Source organism: Theobroma cacao, chromosome 3 (assembly GCF_053813885.1).
Source record: "Theobroma cacao isolate CCN51 chromosome 3, ASM5381388v1, whole genome shotgun sequence".
NCBI classification, from domain to species: Eukaryota; Viridiplantae; Streptophyta; class Magnoliopsida; order Malvales; family Malvaceae; genus Theobroma; species Theobroma cacao.
Genome location: NC_142641.1, coordinates 35,712,485 through 35,731,056, shown reverse-complemented (window position 1 = coordinate 35,731,056; position 18,572 = coordinate 35,712,485). Strand labels below are relative to the sequence as shown.

Genomic DNA, 18,572 nt, shown 5'->3' with positions numbered 1-18,572 from the left:
TTTAACTTATTCACCTATTAAAAGTAAAAATCAGACTAAACAGAAATTTAAAAAAACTTTTAAAAAAATAAACATTTTTTTAAAAAAATAAAATAAAAAAAAAAGAATTTAAAAAAAAAAACCAGAGGAGCTTTCTCTCCTCTTTTTTTAAAAACACGTCTCTTTTTTAAGAAAAAAATTTTTTTTGTTTCAAAAATACCCTCATCTATTAAAAATAATTTCAACATTATCTATTTTTATTTTTATATAATTTATTATTAATTATAAACTTTTTGTTATATAAAAATACTTTTTATAAATAAAAAAATAAAATTAACTTTTTTTTATTATGAACAAAGAAAATTATTTATTAAATATTTTTTATGATAATTTTAATCAAAATTAAAACTTATATACATTATTTTATCAAACAACTTATTTATAAAAAATAACTTATAAAAATAAATTTACTACCTTAATTTTAAAAATTATTATTTTTCATAATAGTTTTTAAACTAAAAAAAACTAAACTAAACAGACTCTTAATCTACAATGGTGCTCTTCCTTTACAAACAAAAACCTCTAAACTTTTTTTTAGTGGAAAAATTAAGGAATTTAACCTAAGAAAATCTTACATTTGGCCTGCTCTTCTTATAGAAGAAAGAAGCAGTGACTCTGACGCACCCAGATCCCTCAAATCATCGCAGACACGTACACAATGAGATTACTGTTTTTCTCATTAAAGAAGCAGTGGCTCTGAAGCACCCAGATCCCTCCAATCATCGCAGACGCATACACAACGAGATTAGTGTTTTTCTCATTAAAGAACCAGTGGCTCTGAAGCACTTACTGTTTTTCTCCTTATAGAACCAGTGGCTCTGAAGCACCCAGATCCACGCCCCAATCATCACTGACACAGACACAAGGAGAACATAGCAAAACGTTTGAAATTTTGGAAACTGGAAAGACAATAACTCAGTAGCATCAAATTCATTGGCCTAAAGGTGAAAAAAATAGTAGCAGGAAAGACAGGAATATAGGATCACAATCATGAAATCAAAAAACACATCCAAAAGCATTACTCTATGTTCCATATCGCTTTGAAACTTGAGAACATTGGTTATCATCCATTTCTAAATCAGAAGAAATGCCTAACTACTTCATAGATCAATGACGCGAGACAACTTCTGGATCCGGTTTAATAAGAAGTCTCCTTGTTTAATAGTTGCCTGGTAGAGAGCATTCTTCGCATCAGGGCGGTTAGTTTCAAGAACACCAGCAACCTTGTCAATCTTGCAATGAAGCTTCCCAGCAGCAATAAATCGTGACAGCTCCCTGGAACCATGGAAGAGAAACATTCATGATTGGGTGGGAAAAATAAAACTACCATATTAAAATCAAAAGAGAAACTGCCTTACAGAAGCTTGAGCAATTTTACCAGCAATGATAAGTAATAGGGGGAAAAAGTATACATATATTATATATAACAAGAACCAGGGTGTAATCACTTACAAATCGATGAACTCCACTGTCACCCCAAAAGCCTTTGCCATGGCTTCAATTGTAACACTCTTGTAGGATTCCAGAAATTGAGAGTAAACAACAGTTCTGACCTCCCTCATGTAAAACCGGAAGTGTGGATGCAAATACCGGTCCAATTTTATCTGCTCTGTCAGGCCAGCTGATAAATAATTCAAACAAATAATCAATCAATGAATAAAATTTTAGCTTTTATCAAATGTGAGATATCTTATAAATGTTAGGAAAGCTGTGCGACTAGATAATTAAGGGATAGATTCTGCGACAAACTGACAATTCTATATCAAGTTATAAAAAAAATTAGGAGATCTATACTTACCGAATGCTAAGAAGAATGATTTGTACTGACAATCATATAAAGAGTTCAAAAATTCTGAAAGATAGGGAATTTTTCCAATCACGGTCAAGATCTCAGGAGCATCAACTACCTACAACATTTAGCCATTCAGTAAATTTGATTGGCCCAAAATAATAAACTAACAATATAAGTCATAGGACAACAATGTAGAGGAAAACTCCAAAATACCTTTTGTTTCAGGGAAACTCTATCCAATGATATGATGCTTGTAAGCACAGTATAAAATATGAATGTGTCATAAGGGAAAAGTTCATAAGTTGTGAAGGTTGAAATGGAATCCAAAAACAGATTGGCAGCCTTCTTAAAATTTCTAGTGGACATGCAGTACAAGCCTTCATACACCTTCAAACGGTTCTTCCTCTCCCAGTCACCTCCTTCTTCAAACAAGCTGGCATCAAATTTTGAGCAGAATAAGTAAAAGGCCTACAACTCATGTTATGCAAAAGTCAGAACCAAAGAATATTTTTAATCCATATCATACATACTTTTTCGCTTTATCTATGCTCTTTGAAATAAGATCAAAATCCATGTAGAAAAAACCAATCTGCAAAGTACAGAACACCAAGTCCATCTTTTGCCCAACAGCAACTGTCTTGCTTTCAGTCACCTTCAGTTGCTCCAATGCTTTCTCCTAGATTAAGAAGGGTAAAATTCAAGATGAGAAACATAGCACTGAAACATAAATAGATGAAGCAGACATCAGCTTCAAGAGCAATAAACTACAATTCTAATACCTTTTCACCTATCTGAATGTAATATAAGGATTTAGCTAAATGCGCTTCCCGAACTTCACTTTCACCTAAGTTTTCTTCAGCATCAGCAATCCTACAATGCCAACAAGGCAGACTTGAGTTAAACATGATTCAATAAAATAACAATCATTCATCTAATATATTGAAGAAAATTAACCACATTTTATCATGCCTACATTATAGCATTCTTCATCAATTATGAATTTTTGTTCTTCAATTGACAGCATCATCATTTCTACATCCTAATATTATCATCAAAATTCTCAGGCAATTGAAAAAGAGTCATGAGCTTGGAAGGGTGTCCATTCTTGTATTCAATTGTTAACCGCAGTTCATGGTTTTTTGGTTGTTTCAAGAACATCAGGGTTGAGATGTTTCAGCTACAACTGAGACTCATGGCTTCTTTTTTTGCATTAACAAAAAATAACACACAATCGGTATCTATCTGACTCAACAGTATCTAATTAACAGCATAAATGAGTCCAGCATTTCATGGATACAGATCTTGAAAGTATTATCACTGCAAAAAAGAAACTATAACAGTAAAGCACCTCTCATAATCACAGCTCTTCAATAAAAATGCCCTATCTGTTGCGAGAGAAGTATAAAGATATCAAAGGAGGAAAATAAGTTAAGTCAAACCCTCACAACACTCTAATTAAATTTTCAAAATGCACTTACTGGATCAGTATCTGTCTCTTTCTCCTAACTGCTATTTTACTATATCTTCCCAATCTATATGCACCTTAACACTTCTTCACCTCTCCCATAAGCCTTAAAACATCATCAAGCAAAGGTTAAGTCAACTCACTTTAGGCTTAAAGTTCCACATAATATTCTCATCAAAATAGAGTATTAAATAAACCCCAACAATGTGAACCAAAACCTAACAAATGCCCCCGAAAACCTAAAATTTTATACTTACAATCAACAATTAAGACCAGAAAAACTAAATCTTTAATAAAATTCCATTCAATCTTAAATAATCAGCAACCAATCAGGAACAAAAAATTAAAGGAAAAAAAAAAAAAGAAAAACTCACTTCTCATCAATTTTCTTAATCTCGTCCACGTTCTTGGAACGCATCAAGTCCAAAACGCTCTGATCTAGCTCCACCACTTTATCAGCAACTAGGGTTTCATAATACGGAGTCATATCTAAAACCGCCACAACAACGAAAAAACAAGCAAGGCATTTCGCATTAGAGTTGAATCGAAAAAATTGACCTCGGAAGAGGGAAGAGTGGAATCGGGCGAGTTACCGTTGGGTTTGACCGAGTTGAGGACCTCATCCTTGAGGCTGACCTTCTCGATGTCAGGGACGTCTGGGTGCTTGAGGAGGAAGACGTTGTGCGCTAGGATGAGTTGCTGTGACTGCTGAGTTCCTTCTTGAACGTCCATGGGTAAGTCGATTAATTGAGCACTGAGTTGGAATGGACCGAGTTCTACTTTCTTTTCTGAGTTTGCTTGGGCAAGGAGAAACCAGAAAACAGGCCTCGTCAGGGACTAGCACGCTATATACAAGAATAAAGCACCACGCGCTTCTTTTGTTTTCTTTTTTCTTTTCGTTTCTTTTTGTTCCCTTTTCTTCTTTGATAAAATTATTGCAGGATATAATCCCAAAAAAACTTACGCTATCATTCCTTGAGATAAAATTTAGGATCAAATTATTCAAATTCAGGCAATTGGATATCAACATGACTTGGTTTTATTCCAACTTTGGAATAAAGGGTATTAAAATTGTAACAAATTCAAATGATCTTAAAAGCAACAATTTCTAAGTTATTACAAAGAATATATATTGTTATTTTAAAAGAAAATGAATTCAAATTTTACTTTTTAAATAATTAACCATACATTAACTAATAAATCAAATCAAATGTTTGAATATAACATTAAATTTAAAATAAAAAATAAAAATTCAAATCAATTAAAAAAAACTGGTTTAGTCAACCACTTTAGTCATGCCTAAGTTTTTTTGTTTATTGGATCAGCAATTTTTGCATGGTTGTTGCTAAATCTCGTAAGAAAATTAGATAAAAAGATATCAATCTTGCATACGTATTAAAATAAATACATAAATATTATAAATATTTTTTTAAAAAAAATTAATATATTAATATAATATTTTATATTTAATAATAAATATAATTTAAATCAATGAATCTAACCAAAACTTGACTCTAAAAAACTAATTAAGAATTAATGTTATCTATTTCTCTTCCAATCAAACATATAATAAAGAACTAATGTTATCATAATTGAATTAGATCCATATTTTAAACTAAAGATTTATCAATTGTTTGTTTTTAATTTATTAAAAAAAACTGTGTGACCATTCCATGGGATGTAACTAAATCAATCAAACAAGATGCAAACTAATCCAATCGATGATTAAACAGATTTTGAATACTTAAAATTAGAATTTAATTAATTTTAAAATCTTAAAAATATTGTTAATTAATAGTATGATTTGAGCTTATAATTATTATATATTAGTTGTAAAGAAAAATCGAAATCATTAAACTAAAGAGTACATATGTAACCCATATTTTTATAGCAAAAATGTATTTTAACTTGAGAAACAAAATATATTTTAAATATAATATAGTCGGATTGAATTGATACACCAATAGGCCCTGATAAACATGGTCCAAAGCACTCACTTCGAGCCCATTTAAATTTTACAGTTCCAACCCAACCCATGGAAAAAAATAAAAATATTTCCAAATCTATTCTGATCAGGACCAAGTCAGAAAATCTGGACCGTTCCTTTACAAGAAAAACTTGTCTGAAGTGTTTGACTGGCGCAGTAACAACGGTCCTGATAAGCCGGGGGAAAGAACAGAAACGACAAAAAAACCCAAACGATGAGGTCACTTGGAAGTAGTAATTTTAAAATCTCGGGCTCTCTCCTGTTTGTTTCTCTCGGTAGTAAGCAGTAACACAGACACTGGGGAGTGTGGCACGGAGGATTTAAAAGGAACGATTTAAAGTTGTAGGTTTCAATTGTGTTTGGTGGGAAAATCAATGGGAAACGAAAAACATGGTGATGATCCCGCTAAACCAATCGACCTTGCCTCTTCAGATCCTGGTATTCGTTTTTCTGCCGAATTCTCTGTTTTTTCTTCTTCTTCTTTTATTTATTTATGTATTTGTTTTGCTATTTAGGTTGTTATTTACTTTTTAATTTCAAGAGTCGTATTTGTCTGACTTTTCATTTAATCGACTTGCTTTTTTGTTGTATTAATTTTTTTTTTGGTCTAAATTTGAGGATAAAATATTCAAATTCAGCTTCTGTTTTTACCAGATAGTAAGGTTTTACAATGATTATTATAATCTTATTCTTATGAAATGCAAGAACGATAATGAAGGAATTTAATTTATTAAGCTCCATGTTCATGATAATCTACGTTAAAGGATTCGATGTAGCGTTGGCCTTCATTCGAATACTTACGTTTAGTAGTCAGTGCAGCAACTCATCCTAAGCTTGTAGTGTGATAAATAGAAGTTTGATCCATGTAGTTCACAATGTTCTGGCAGAGTACAATGGGTATCCGATTTCAAAACACCGCTCATGTTGGGTACATGTTATAGGGTCTTTGAAGGCTCGGAAAAAGAAGATTAGTAAACAGGAAGCTCAAAAGCTAAGGGACTTTAGATTAACTGCTCCATGTTTTTTGGGCAACATTCCATGCCGTCAACGATCCAAGAGAAGAGTCAAGAGCAAGAATTCAATATCTAAACAGACAAACAGGCTAGACTCTGGAGCATTTGAATGCTATATGGAGTAAGCTGTATACCTAGTAATCATTGTTATTGTTTCTAACTTATTAGAAGTGTTCTGAATATGTTTTTTGAAATGTTCAGGAAATTGTGGAGCAGCTTCCCAGAGGAGAAGCGGACTTCCTTTGCATACTTTGACTGTCAATGGTTTGCATGGTACAGAAAAGCGTCTTTCCGAGAAAAGGTTTTATCCTGGATTAAGAGAGAACAGATCTTTTCAAAGAAATATGTTCTTGTTCCTGTAGTTTGCTGGTTAGTATTGTCAATATCTTGGTGATCAAATGTCTTGCTTGTTGTCAGTGAAAGGAATTTTATCATTTAAAATTCCATTTCTTAGGAGTCATTGGAGCCTCCTGATCTTCTGCCATTTTGGTGAAAGTTTGCAGTCAGAAACCAAAACACCATGTATGCTGCTGCTGGATTCACTAGAGATAGCAAATCCAAGGCGTCTTGAACCAGATATAAGAAAGTATGTTATCATTTGCAAAAACTTGCATTACTAGTTGAGTAAAATAGCACAATCTAATGTCAGAGATGCATTTCTTGCTATCAGGTTTGTGCTTGACATTTATAGAGCAGAAGGCAGGCCTGAGAAGAAGGAGATGATTTATCGAATTCCTCTATTGGTGCCTAAGGTGATTATAGTACAAGCTCTTGGTGTTGTTTTTATCATCCTTTAAATCTGTTTATCTCTTAATCTTTCCAGGTGCCACAGCAAAGAGATGGTGAAGAATGTGGGAAATTTGTTCTCTACTTCATAAATTTGTTTGTGGAAGGTGCTCCAGAGAACTTTAGCATTGAGGGCTACCCTTACTTTGTAAGCTTTTCCTTCTGCCGCCATATTTACTCCTTTAAATGTGGACTAATAAGTGTGGTGATGAGATGCTACTTTTCATTATTTCACTGCAGATGAGAAAAGACTGGTTCAATGCTGAAGGTGTGGAATGCTTTTGTGAGAAGCTTGATTCCTTTGGGAAGTGATCTCTGTTAGTTTTACTAGATTGATCTAACATGCACCAATGAGCCTTGATTATGTGAGAGATTAGCTTAGATGTGAGTGTATATGTTGATAAAGAAAAATTAGCTTAGATGTGGGAGCATATGTCAACGGTAGAAAAATTGTCATGATGTGAAGGAGCACTGTGAAAAACATTCTTTGCTAATCTGTTATGCGGTCTCTCTTCTTATTCTATTATTTAGTGCAGAATGAAATCATTTTATTGTATTTTAGAATTCAAGTGGTCTGAGTTCATCTGTACCTTAATTTCGTTCTCTCTTGCTGTGATTGCTAGAATTCATGCAGTTTTCCCCATTTCCTTTTCAGTGCTTTTCTTCTTCCTGCGCCAGGGAGAAGGATTGAGTAAACAACTGGCATAAACTATCATTTTGTTAAAGTTTCCAGACTTGTGCATTTGCCTAAAGTTAATGCCAGTTGGAACATTTCTAAGTAGCAGTGCTGATAACTTTTGCACATCGTTTGGTGCAAGAGAAAGCTAGGAAATGAAATAGTTGGCCTTTTATAGGTAAAAGATTATCAAGCTTGCACTTCACACGGTATGTTGAAAGCAACAGTTAACAATTTTCTATCACGGCGAAGGAGAATTGTATGACTAACAGGTGAATCATCATTGTTTCTCTCAGCACGACAAAGGCAATCATTCTTTCTCCTTCCGGACATCTTGGTGGATTAGGTGTTTGAAGGTATCCTTAATGCAAATGTTACGTGACCAAGTCAGCAGTAAGAATTGCCACTCGTGAATCGGCATAACCATGCCCATACCGTTTGTTGCTTTGCTTTCAGATGAAAGAGCCATACGCTTCACAGAAAGATATATTTGCCCTGGAACTTCTTACAACTAGCTGAGAATAATTAAGAGGTGCTCTTAATAGTTGTTCTTTGGCGGAGAGATCTATAAACATGACTTTCGAGACATCTGATCTCTGGAAGATAAATAAGCATATAAGCATGTTAACTTTCGAATTCCATTGGTTTAGACAACTACCTCGACGTTACTAACCGAAATAACTAACTGTGCTAGCAGTTGAAAAGCAATTGTTGGGTAAAGCAAGTTTTGAACCCGAAATTCCATTGGTTAAGGACCCATTTTCATTTCGCTAAAAGGACAAAGAAAAGAAGGTTCTTGTGAGTATCTGATCAATTTCACCAAGCTTTTACAGAAGAAAGCCTTGTCCCGATACGTTGCACTTAGAACGATTATGCTATCACAGAACCATGCTGTGGAAAGGATTCAATTAAGCGTGTCTGATTAGTGCATATCGGTAACCTATTTTTTACCCCCATGACAGTAGATGTCATTCCTTTGCTAACTATCTATCTTAAGTACAGGCACACACAATTTCAGATGACCAAATGTGGTTAGTAGGGCAGGTCTCCTCCAGGAAGCTCCCAGTTATCATCTTCATCATCATCCTTCTTCTTAGGGGTCTCCTCTTTAGCTTGTGCTGAAGCTTTAGGTTGTGGGCGTCTAACAATAAGCAAAACAGATCATTCAGTAAGATAATTATTATCATCAGAGATCTATCATTCAAAATTCCTTAAAACTGTACAAATATGGTGAGCATAAAATAATAACAAAGTATGAACAGTATGCATTCTAAAAAGGAACGCAGTAGAACACTAAACATTAGCAGTACAGGCAGGTAGTTGAAATGTCAAAACTTTTTAAGCATGAATGCAAACAAAGATAATGAAACAGAAAATACAAGATAATTTGTTCTAGCCAAATAAACACCACCAAAGGTGAAACTAATAGGAGGTGGGCAAGGGAAACTCTCTTTGGAGAAATTCAAAGAGGAAGTGAACATCAAAACTGAATGAAAAAAATGATGTAAGAAATTTTAGAATTGTATAATGGTTGGGAGGGAGTTAGAGGCTTAGAGCTCCCCTTGACTTTCACCACAACTTCCAAATACTGTTTACAACTTCCTCAACCTCAAGTATCTTACCCTCTCCATGTCTTCCAACTCCTTAAGGTTTCCGAGACCTCTGAAAACTCGGAGTACGTAGACTGTACTCTAGAATTACATCCTCTGCAACTGATCAGTAGAAATTGTCCATTTATTCAAGTAATTTATTAAGCAGAAGAAATAGCTTGATTTTCCTGTCAAAATGACTCAACTTTAAGTTTGTTAATGAGAAAAGGTAAAGAGAAAGCAATACTTTTTTTTTTGTGACCAATCATAGTCACTATTATACTTATTGTCTACCTAACAATCAATAAGATTATGCAATGGAGCCAAAATTTTTTTATAATCATCATCTCCTCCTGAAACTTCCTTTCTTTGCTCCTTCTCTAAACTTCCCAACTCCAAGATCCAAGGTGTGAATCGTTATTCATTAGCCTGTTCTAACTTTCTCCTCTGATTGATCTCAACTAACCAAGTCCAACATCATATTCAGCACCTTGACGGAATTCCAATATAAACAAAGCATAGTCTATATTAGCATTGGGATGCTTTTATTCTGGGGCCTTTTACCGAAGCAATTTCAATATTCTCTCTTGGATCACAATAAATTTACTCTCCAAGTTTCAGCAGTTATTGGTTCACTATAATCTTTAAAGTCTAACCTAACTTCCAATTTGAATTTCCATGGAAAATTAGACTTTCGCCACTTATTCCATTGAGAAACCAGCAGAACCAGATACGCACAGCTGTCAAAGTCAGCAGAATTTTAGGAATAGACATAGCAGCATTGTCGCCATACAGCGAAGAAATGAAAAAAGGATCAAAATTTGGAAATTTAAGCATTAAAAAGGTACCATTTAGTGACACCAAGAGATTAAACCAAAGAAAAAATCTGTCCAAAACTTGGCAGCAACAGAAAGCATATTTGAAAGGAATAAAAGATCATGATCCCAATTCAAAGCTTCGAAATTCGACAAAATTATGACATCAAAGCGTAGACAACAAACCCGAAATCGGTCCCTATTAGTTGCTCCGAAACAATGAAAGAAAAGAAGAGAAAACAAATAAAAGGAAGGAAACCCAACAAACCTTTTGCGGTTCCTTTTAGAAGCCTCTCTAGCTTTGCGCTTCTTCTTGTCCTGTGAACTCTCAAAGAACCTCCTCCTTTTACACTCCTGGATAACACCCGCCTTAAACACGGCTCTCCTGAACCGACCCAACAGCTTCTCCTCGGGCTCATTCTCTGCCACCACGACCTGAACATTATAGCAACCCGACTTGAAGAACAGGGCATTTGCATATACCAGTGATGGGCATGTTATAGCGGTGATGTCATCAGCTGTTGTCAAAGAAGACGAAAGACATGTTGATGTTGACGTAGGTTTGGGGTCCCAGGTGGGAACCAGCAGAGCACAACCTGATGCTCTTTTGGGGAGTTGGAGAGTCGTCGGTGAGAGAAGGGAAGGGGAGTTTGGTTTTGATCGGGAAGGGAGAAGGGAGGAGAGTGATTTGGAGAGAGATGATAGGGAAAATGCCATGGATGATTGGCACCTCGGGGTTGGGGTCTTGATTCGGGAATTTTGAGGGGAGGGATGTTGATTGTTGGGTCCCATGTTCGATTTGCTATGTCAGCACTTGTCCCGTCTGATGCGGCCACGTTTGGTCGTTTCCCATCCGGAAAACCAGGAAAGCTGGAAATTCAGTAAACTGTGAATTGCTCCCGTTCAAATAAATGATTCGATGACCAAATCACGGCATGCCATGCATTTCACGTGCACATAAAAACCTCCAGAAGAAATAAAGAAAGCTTGTAACATCCTTGCAGTGTTGGATTACATTTTTGTGATACTTTGTGTGAGGGGGAAAATCTTACATCATTGATAGCCAAAGAGTCTTGTTCATTTTACAATATCTGCAAAATGGATACATAAATTATTGAGAACCTCTGCATTGACTGTACAAGAATCTATTCAACATTCGAGTAGGGGATTTTGATTGTTCCCTTGGACAGACTGGATGAGAGGTTAATACTCTTGGCCTTGAATGTACTTTCTGCTGACTCTAGTGCTCGGGAAGCTTGGAGGGCCATCTCAGAGTGTAGTTGAAGACATGACACGGCCATCTAAGACCACAAAAGCATAGGCATTAAAACAACATTTTAATGATTCAATTAAATAAAAAAAAAAACAAAATTCAGCAGTCAGAACGTTGTCAAACGACATAGATAGGAGAGCAAAACTCCTGTAACCAACGACCAAAATCACTCATGAAGCTGAGAAATTATGTAATATCTTTGCTTACAGTGTAGCACTCTCTATCTGTATCAGAGTCAGCCACTTGGAGGGCCCATGTTCGGATCCATTCAAGCCCTTCAGAAATTTCAAGATTTCCCTCAACCAAGGAAGATGCTATATAAGAGGGATGAAGAGCCACCAGCACACATGAAGCTGCAAAAAGTACAGCTCTTCTGACATATGCTTCTTTGTGATGGCATACCTCCCTGCATTAAGTTAAAAATTGGCGTAAATGGCAGATTAGCAAATTATGTACACATGAAGATTTGAACTACGATGGATAATAGCATAAAACACCATTGAACAACCAAAGTATGACACCTATTTCTATGTAGACACATGCACATGTCTACGCATGAGCGCGCACACATCCATCAGGACCATGTGAAACAGGTCAGACTAGCTTGCCAATATATATGTATTATTAGACACTAGTTGGCTAATCCCGTGAAGGCAACCTCTAGTGTTGAGCACTGTGACAGTATTTATATAACGATATTGAGACAGGTACCTTGATCTTAACATATCAAGAAGAGGGGGAGCCAATGCAGATGCCTCTGGATGCATGGATGCACATTTCATACCAACACCGAGCATGTAGATGAGTTTTCCAAGGACAAGAAAGTCACTACCGAGCAAGTCAACACCACGTCTTTTTTTATCAAACCCCTGCATAGCCGGAAGCATAAATGCTGCCGCATATAGAGGAAACTTATTCTGAGACCACTCAATTTGGCCTTCTCGTATATTTCCCGATCTTAGGCTCCACCGGCGTGTCTTTCCTCTCTTGACCTGACCAGGGTTTAGTGGAAGTTCTCTCTCATATCGGTTTGACCAGTTCAGAAGGGTTCCTGTATCTGAGATCTCTCTCCAGGACCCAGCTCCAGGAGGCCCCACATTGCTAGGCAAGAACCAGGGTTGAGGTTCTGAAATGGTTGATATGAGGGGCCCTGTCTGATGTTTAGGTTTCATAGTTTTAGAATTGGCAAGCTCCTCAGCTGCCTGTGTCATGACATCAAGTATCATTATGCGTTGACTAACATCTACATTAGGTGAATATAATAGTTTGTTTAGAGTATCAAGAGATTCAAATGGACGTGTGACAATCAATGCTATCAGAGCTCTTTGCCGCTTCTCTTCCGCCGTTTCTTCCTCACCTTCTACTGCTGTATCAGAGCAACGAACCTGTACAAGAGTTCGAACAAGATCACCTGCTACATGTGTAAGTTCATCAGGTGATGCTCGTATAAGACTTTCAGCAACATCAAGAGCCCTCTCCACCTGCAGTGTAAAATCATACATAATTGTTTAAGTGTAAGTTTCTTTGATTAAATTCTCCAGAAATAAGTTGAACCTTTATCTAATAATTGATATCTGTCTCATAACTTCCAACAAGCGAAATTTTCACAAATAAAATTGACAGCCAGGTAGTTGTAATGATTTCTAATATAAGTTTAAGCTTATAAAACAAGTCACTTGTGCAGCCAAAAGGGGAAAACCAAAATGTAAAAAAACCATAGAGTAGCTGATATCAAATTTTCTAATCACCAGAAGTGTCCTCATAATGCATGTCAAAATTAAATCTCATAGATACCACAAATTGAATAGTTTGATATTAATCTCAGAAGAACAATTGAAGACAAGAATGAACAGTGAACTCAAACAACTCACCCCATCAGCATCATCAGATTTCCTTAAGGCTCCAACTACATCAACAAGTTGTGACATTTTTCGTTTTAAATCTGTATCATCATCGGTCAAGTCATATGGCTGCAAAGAGGAGTCACTTGAATCAGAATTCTCACTTGCATCCTCATCATCGTTTTCATCGGAGACCGATTTATAATTTAGTGTAGCTGGATCTATAATCTCATCTGGATCAACCAAACTGAATTCAGAGGATTTCTTGCTTTTACTCTTCACATTACTTCCTTTTAAACCATCAGCTGTGTGAGTGAAGTCTTTGGTTAACATGGGGGTGGTTGATGTCCCTGTTTCATCAATTTGCTTTTCTGCATTTGAGATCGATAAGGGCCCTTTCTCAGTCGTGGTTAATCCAAACTCCCAGTCAATGCTCTCTCCATTGCAGCTGTCATCAAGATATAGAGGATTTTTTGGGTCGATTACTTTAGAGAATACTAAAGCGATAGTGCTAGCCATTTTCCGCACTAGATCTGCAGGACTATCCAGCCTGCCTGTCAACAATAAAGATAAGATATTTAATGCAAAAATATGCCACCAACTAAAATCCAAGACAATCCATTAGCAAAGGTGACAAGAAGTTACAGCTGACTCCTTGAAGAATTGATTGCATCACATCCTTTGTCTTATCTAGTTCCTCTTTGGACATCTTCTCCAGGCAAAGGCCTACAGCTGCAGTTATATCTGATTTTAAGTTAAGGGGCAACAAACATTATAAGTAAAAGGCAAGAACGGGTATGAGAAGGGAAGAGGGGGATGGGGGGTTGGAGGTCTCTGGAATGTTAGAAGAAGGAAACTACAAGGCATGACATTTCCATGAAAGTAAAATGGAACCTTTTACTAGGATAAACTAATACTATGATCTATGAATCTTTGATTCCCCCTGTAAAATTGAAACTTCTACAGCTTGCATGTTCAATAGTTGTTAACCAAGTTGAGAACTTTCAATTTGATATGTGGAAGTAGTAAAGGATACAAGCTTGCTGCTCCACTGGGGCTGATTGTACAAAGTCCCTTTTTGACCATACTGCAGCGAGGCGTTGCACTGTGTCAAAAAGACCATTGGTTTCATGACCTTTTGTCTGTGAATTGGTAACAGGTGGACATCCAAGAACAGCAAATTGCAAGATCCACTGCAGGCAACAAACAGGAAATACTTTCCATAGTAAAAATTTGTCAACAAACATCGACCTGAGAGAGAAAATGCATGAAAAAGGACATCAGCTATAACAGAAACAAAGAAGTAGAGGAGCTATCTATATATCTATCCGTCTGTCTGTATGTATTCCTGTCTGTCTCTTTGTTCATTGGTGCCAAATAAAGTGAATTCCTAAATTGCATGGATTGATAATAAAGTAATACAATGTCCTATATCTATTTATCTATCAATGAAGAAAGACTTTTCCATTACACAATAATTTGCAAGTTCTGGAATTCACCTAAAGAAAACAAGAAGAAATTGATTATAGAGGAATTTCCCAATTTCAATTTCTTTCTGGATAAATATACAACCAAAGAAGGAAAAGAAACAAAGGGGTTTCTTTTCCCTAATAATACTCATCAAGTTGCATGCATGTTGTCATAGCTAATGCAATTAACTCATTAATTTAGTTCACCAACTCATTAATTTGAATTATGTGGGGGATTGTTAGAAAATAATTCAAATTAATTGATTATTCGATTAATACATAAAGTAAAATGATGACACGTGTTTAGCCATGTGCTACTTGGTGTCAATAATATGTCCCACCAAAATCCATTTATCAAGAGGTGAGAAGGATATAGTCACCTCATGACATATATTAGCCAAGTGTCACTAATATTGGCAACTCAATGCCAATTCATCCAATTGTATAGCCTATAAATACACTTTGAATGATCAGCTAAACATGCATAGAAAACTTCATTTTTCATCTCAGCTACAAACACATAAGTTTAGACCATTTAGTTTTTGCTACCAACTTGTCCGGTTAAACAAATAGCTTCCTTCCATTAATCTCTCTTTTATATTCTACACTACATAAATAGTTTAGCTAATATTGGGTTGGTGAAATTTGAGACAATTTGCTCGATATTGTTCATGTGCAAGGTTACGGAGATCATTGGCAGTTGAATTCTGGAAACTGGATGCCAAGGTAGCTCTACTTGCACCCGAGATATTACATGGAGAGGGCAGGAATTGGTTTTAAAGACAGTGCTCCTACCACACCTCAGCCTTTAAAGATAGTTTTCTTCCTAATTTAATTATTTTAGTTAGCTTAATTATACTATAAACTACAATAACAACTACTTGGTTGTCATTCTTCTGCTTCTTGATGGCCTAGAAGCATAAAGGAAACATTCAAATTGAATATGCACATTGTCAGCTATACTCGGTCAAAGAAATAAACATAACAAATGTTCACTGACCTGACTGATGACTGACGTTGGAGTAACTGATGAAACAATATCCAAAGAACCCAGTAAGCTTCAATATCACTTGCATGCTCAGTTGCAAGCTGATGCAAAAGCTGTTCAGAAATTCTTTCAACAGTGTAGGGGTCTGTGATTGCTTCCATTATCTTTAACCAAAATTCGGATTCAGGGTTTGACTCAAATACGTCTGTGTCAACTATATCACTATTTGAAGATAAGCAACTTCGAACATGTCTAAGAATCTGGGGAGTTACTTCAATTAACAGCACATCTGCAAGCAACGAATGTCATTACTTCAGTGTCAATTTCACCACCATCCTGCTTGCCTAGAGAGGAAAAACAAAAAATAAAGATTTCCCTATCAGCTGTATTTGCTGGAATGAACAGAATATCTGAATATTGTTTGTCCTTACAAGAACCACATAATTAAAAATCAGGTGGTTACTTATACATGAGGTTCCAAAGCATAGAACATGAAAATTCATGAGAAAGCAGGAACTTTCCGGGCTGTTATTCCTGATTACCATCTTTGTCAGACTAATAGCGATGATGTTCCATCACTTATTTAACCTACACCACAACCATCGAATTTAATAAAAGATCCATTATGCCTCTTCAAGATTAAGAGTCTTAATATCACCATGTGCAATCTTAGGGTTCACTTTGGCTTCTCCAGCTCCAACTGCCTCAAAGTTTCATCATTGTTAGCCGCATTTAAGATGCATGATAAACATTTAGCACCAGGAATCACAACAGAAACAGTAGTATGCAATCACATCACCTTATATGATATGAAATTGCTAGATACACTGAAACTCATGCATAGATGAACAAATATTTCTGCATTTACAAATCAGAAACTAGTGGCATACTGCGTTAAACTCTCTGGGAGAATGGGGAGTAAAGACAGGGTGAGACAAGAAATTGTTTCAAAATCAATATACAACTCACAGTGGAGCACAAGTCCACTAAAAGGGTGATGTATGAGCAAAATGAGAGAAATAAAATCTGACTCTAGTGCTTGAAATATCTCTACCTGAAGATCCACGTCGACAGATGCGGGAAAATATTTCTCCAATAAATAAACAGTTAACATCCATGTCACTTCTATTAGAGATCGCTAGTCTTTCTACCAAACCACTGAGAAGTTGAATAGTGATCTGCTTGAAAAACAAACTATAATACTCTTGTAAAGGAAAATCATTAAACAATCTCCTCTTCTTCATCAATCAGCATTTTTTAAGTAAAACTTCCACCATAAATAAGCTATCAAAATTTTGATTCCATGTTCCCTGGAAAGATTAACAAACATGTTCAGCATCCTTTGCAGGTTAAAGCATAAGCACATGATTAGATATTTAAAAACAAACAGAAAAATTAGTGCAGCAGAAGTAAAGGATACTGTGATGAAAGCAAAGGCGGGGCTCTCAATCGTGCTTTATCAGGAATAGATGTTACAATCTGTGCTACCCTAGACACAGCTGACTTGAGCCTTTCATTTATAATATCTTTCGATTGGGAGGAAATGGAAAATTCTTTAGCCATTTTAAGCACCCCACCATTGTCAAGAAGGCAAAGTACAAGCAATCTGTCAACAGTGGAAAACGTGTCTGCAGGTGAGCTACAAGTTTGCTATCATATCTCACAAATATTTCAAAAGAACTAGAAGAACAAACAGTGGAAGCTCTTTTGGTATCCTTTTCAACTATATCACATATGGTACAGTGAAATCATTACACTTTTATTGAATATACCAACTCCAAATAATTATGCACACTGATAAACTCATACTTAGAGAGCAGCAATCGATAAATACTATGTTTAAATGGAGAAATGGAACTAAGATTTAAATAGAAAATATTCCGCCATACCTTTCTACATTTGACTGAATAGTATTAACATCGTGTACATCACTGCAGCTCTGCCGTAGACAAGGAACCAAAACCTGAACAACTTCAGTTGATAGTCCATTGACAAAGAAAACATCGTAGACATGTTTCTTTGCCGAAAGTGGGAAACAAGTGAGCCAACTGGAAGCAATATCTGCATACAACAGATTTTTTGTATAAGAAAATACGGGATATGACTCTTGTCAAAACCATTGCAAACTTGGAAAAATTAAAAAAAAGCTAATTACCAAGTAACAAAACCCTAGCCAATGTCGGAAATGCAGCTCCCTGATAAAAAGCCTTCCACCAATCATCCCTCTCATTTGCGGCATGAACCTTGGCACTAACAATCTTAACAAAGCACAACCAAATAATAAAAATTAAAAGAAAAGGTTTTAAAAAAAAAACGAAGCGAACATAAGAAAGAAAAAAAATACAAACCTGGTCCTTGAAACGCTCGTCAATGCTCCCTGCAAAATAGTAATAAAACAATCAGCAAAATTATAAAAAACAAGCTTTCTGTGAATTTTCCAAGTTTCTTTCTTTTTAAGAAAGTAACAAAAAAATAGAATATGAGGAAATTAATAATAATTGTATGGTTAAAGAGGAAAGCGAGGAGGAGTGACCGGAGAGAAGAGAGGAATCGATAGGGAAGAGAAGAACAGCTAAAGAGTGAAGAGTGCAAATCACTTGGTCCGCCTGCTTTGCTCTTTCTATTTCCCTTATCACTTCGCCGACCTTCTCAACTACTCTGCTCTCTAGCTCTCTCGTCCTCTTTGCCTCCTCCATCTCCACCGTCGCCAACTCCCTCGGTTTTCAGTTCACAGTTCCCCAAAGCCAAAAACTTTTTTAAAAATTTTAAATTTTGAAAACGACGTCGTTGTTAAAAAGTCAGATAAAATAACTATAAGCGGGTGCCAGTAGTGAACGCT

General features: G+C 35.9%; 4 protein-coding genes across 7 annotated transcripts; 1 reads left to right on the top strand and 3 right to left on the bottom strand.

Annotated features, from left to right (window-relative positions):
- Nucleotides 1–945: 945 nt before the first annotated feature.
- Nucleotides 946–4,148, bottom strand: LOC18605045 (26S proteasome regulatory subunit Rpn7). The gene is made up of 8 exons (XM_007037827.3): nucleotides 3,890–4,148; nucleotides 3,671–3,785; nucleotides 2,611–2,701; nucleotides 2,362–2,507; nucleotides 2,045–2,264; nucleotides 1,838–1,946; nucleotides 1,492–1,660; nucleotides 946–1,314 (listed from the first exon to the last, which is right to left on the bottom strand). The coding sequence occupies exons 1-8, from the start codon at nucleotides 4,026–4,028 to the stop codon at nucleotides 1,140–1,142; spliced, it is 1,164 nt and encodes a 387-aa protein (XP_007037889.1). The 5' UTR covers nucleotides 4,029–4,148; the 3' UTR covers nucleotides 946–1,139.
- A 1,242-nt stretch (nucleotides 4,149–5,390) lies between these two features.
- LOC18605044 (Cysteine proteinases superfamily protein) lies at nucleotides 5,391–7,603 on the top strand. 4 transcript variants are annotated; one of them, XM_007037822.3, is made up of 7 exons: nucleotides 5,391–5,721; nucleotides 6,225–6,417; nucleotides 6,498–6,665; nucleotides 6,751–6,882; nucleotides 6,967–7,048; nucleotides 7,120–7,230; nucleotides 7,323–7,603. In XM_007037822.3, exons 1-7 carry the CDS (start codon nucleotides 5,658–5,660, stop codon nucleotides 7,392–7,394), a joined length of 822 nt encoding a protein of 273 aa, XP_007037884.3. In that variant the 5' UTR covers nucleotides 5,391–5,657; the 3' UTR covers nucleotides 7,395–7,603. The 4 variants fall into 4 exon arrangements, with proteins under 4 accessions (XP_007037884.3, XP_007037883.3, XP_017972838.2 ...); XM_007037821.3 differs by having other exon boundaries at nucleotides 5,532–5,721; nucleotides 6,171–6,417; nucleotides 6,793–6,882; XM_018117349.2 differs by having other exon boundaries at nucleotides 5,532–5,721; nucleotides 6,171–6,417; nucleotides 7,129–7,230.
- Nucleotides 7,604–8,502: 899 nt separating this feature from the next.
- On the bottom strand, nucleotides 8,503–11,100 carry LOC18605043 (Ribosomal protein S21 family protein). Its single transcript, XM_007037819.3, has 2 exons — nucleotides 10,431–11,100; nucleotides 8,503–8,899 (listed from the first exon to the last, which is right to left on the bottom strand). Exons 1-2 carry the CDS (start codon nucleotides 10,952–10,954, stop codon nucleotides 8,791–8,793), a joined length of 633 nt encoding a protein of 210 aa, XP_007037881.3. The 5' UTR covers nucleotides 10,955–11,100; the 3' UTR covers nucleotides 8,503–8,790.
- A 28-nt stretch (nucleotides 11,101–11,128) lies between these two features.
- EMB2423 (telomere length regulation TEL2 family protein) lies at nucleotides 11,129–18,490 on the bottom strand. The gene is made up of 13 exons (XM_018117348.2): nucleotides 18,267–18,490; nucleotides 18,082–18,110; nucleotides 17,889–17,991; nucleotides 17,623–17,794; nucleotides 17,154–17,339; nucleotides 16,788–16,927; nucleotides 15,746–16,022; nucleotides 14,313–14,527; nucleotides 13,922–14,020; nucleotides 13,307–13,830; nucleotides 12,147–12,916; nucleotides 11,643–11,841; nucleotides 11,129–11,463 (listed from the first exon to the last, which is right to left on the bottom strand). Exons 1-13 carry the CDS (start codon nucleotides 18,427–18,429, stop codon nucleotides 11,308–11,310), a joined length of 3,033 nt encoding a protein of 1,010 aa, XP_017972837.2. The 5' UTR covers nucleotides 18,430–18,490; the 3' UTR covers nucleotides 11,129–11,307.
- Between the last annotated feature and the right edge of the window lie 82 nt (nucleotides 18,491–18,572).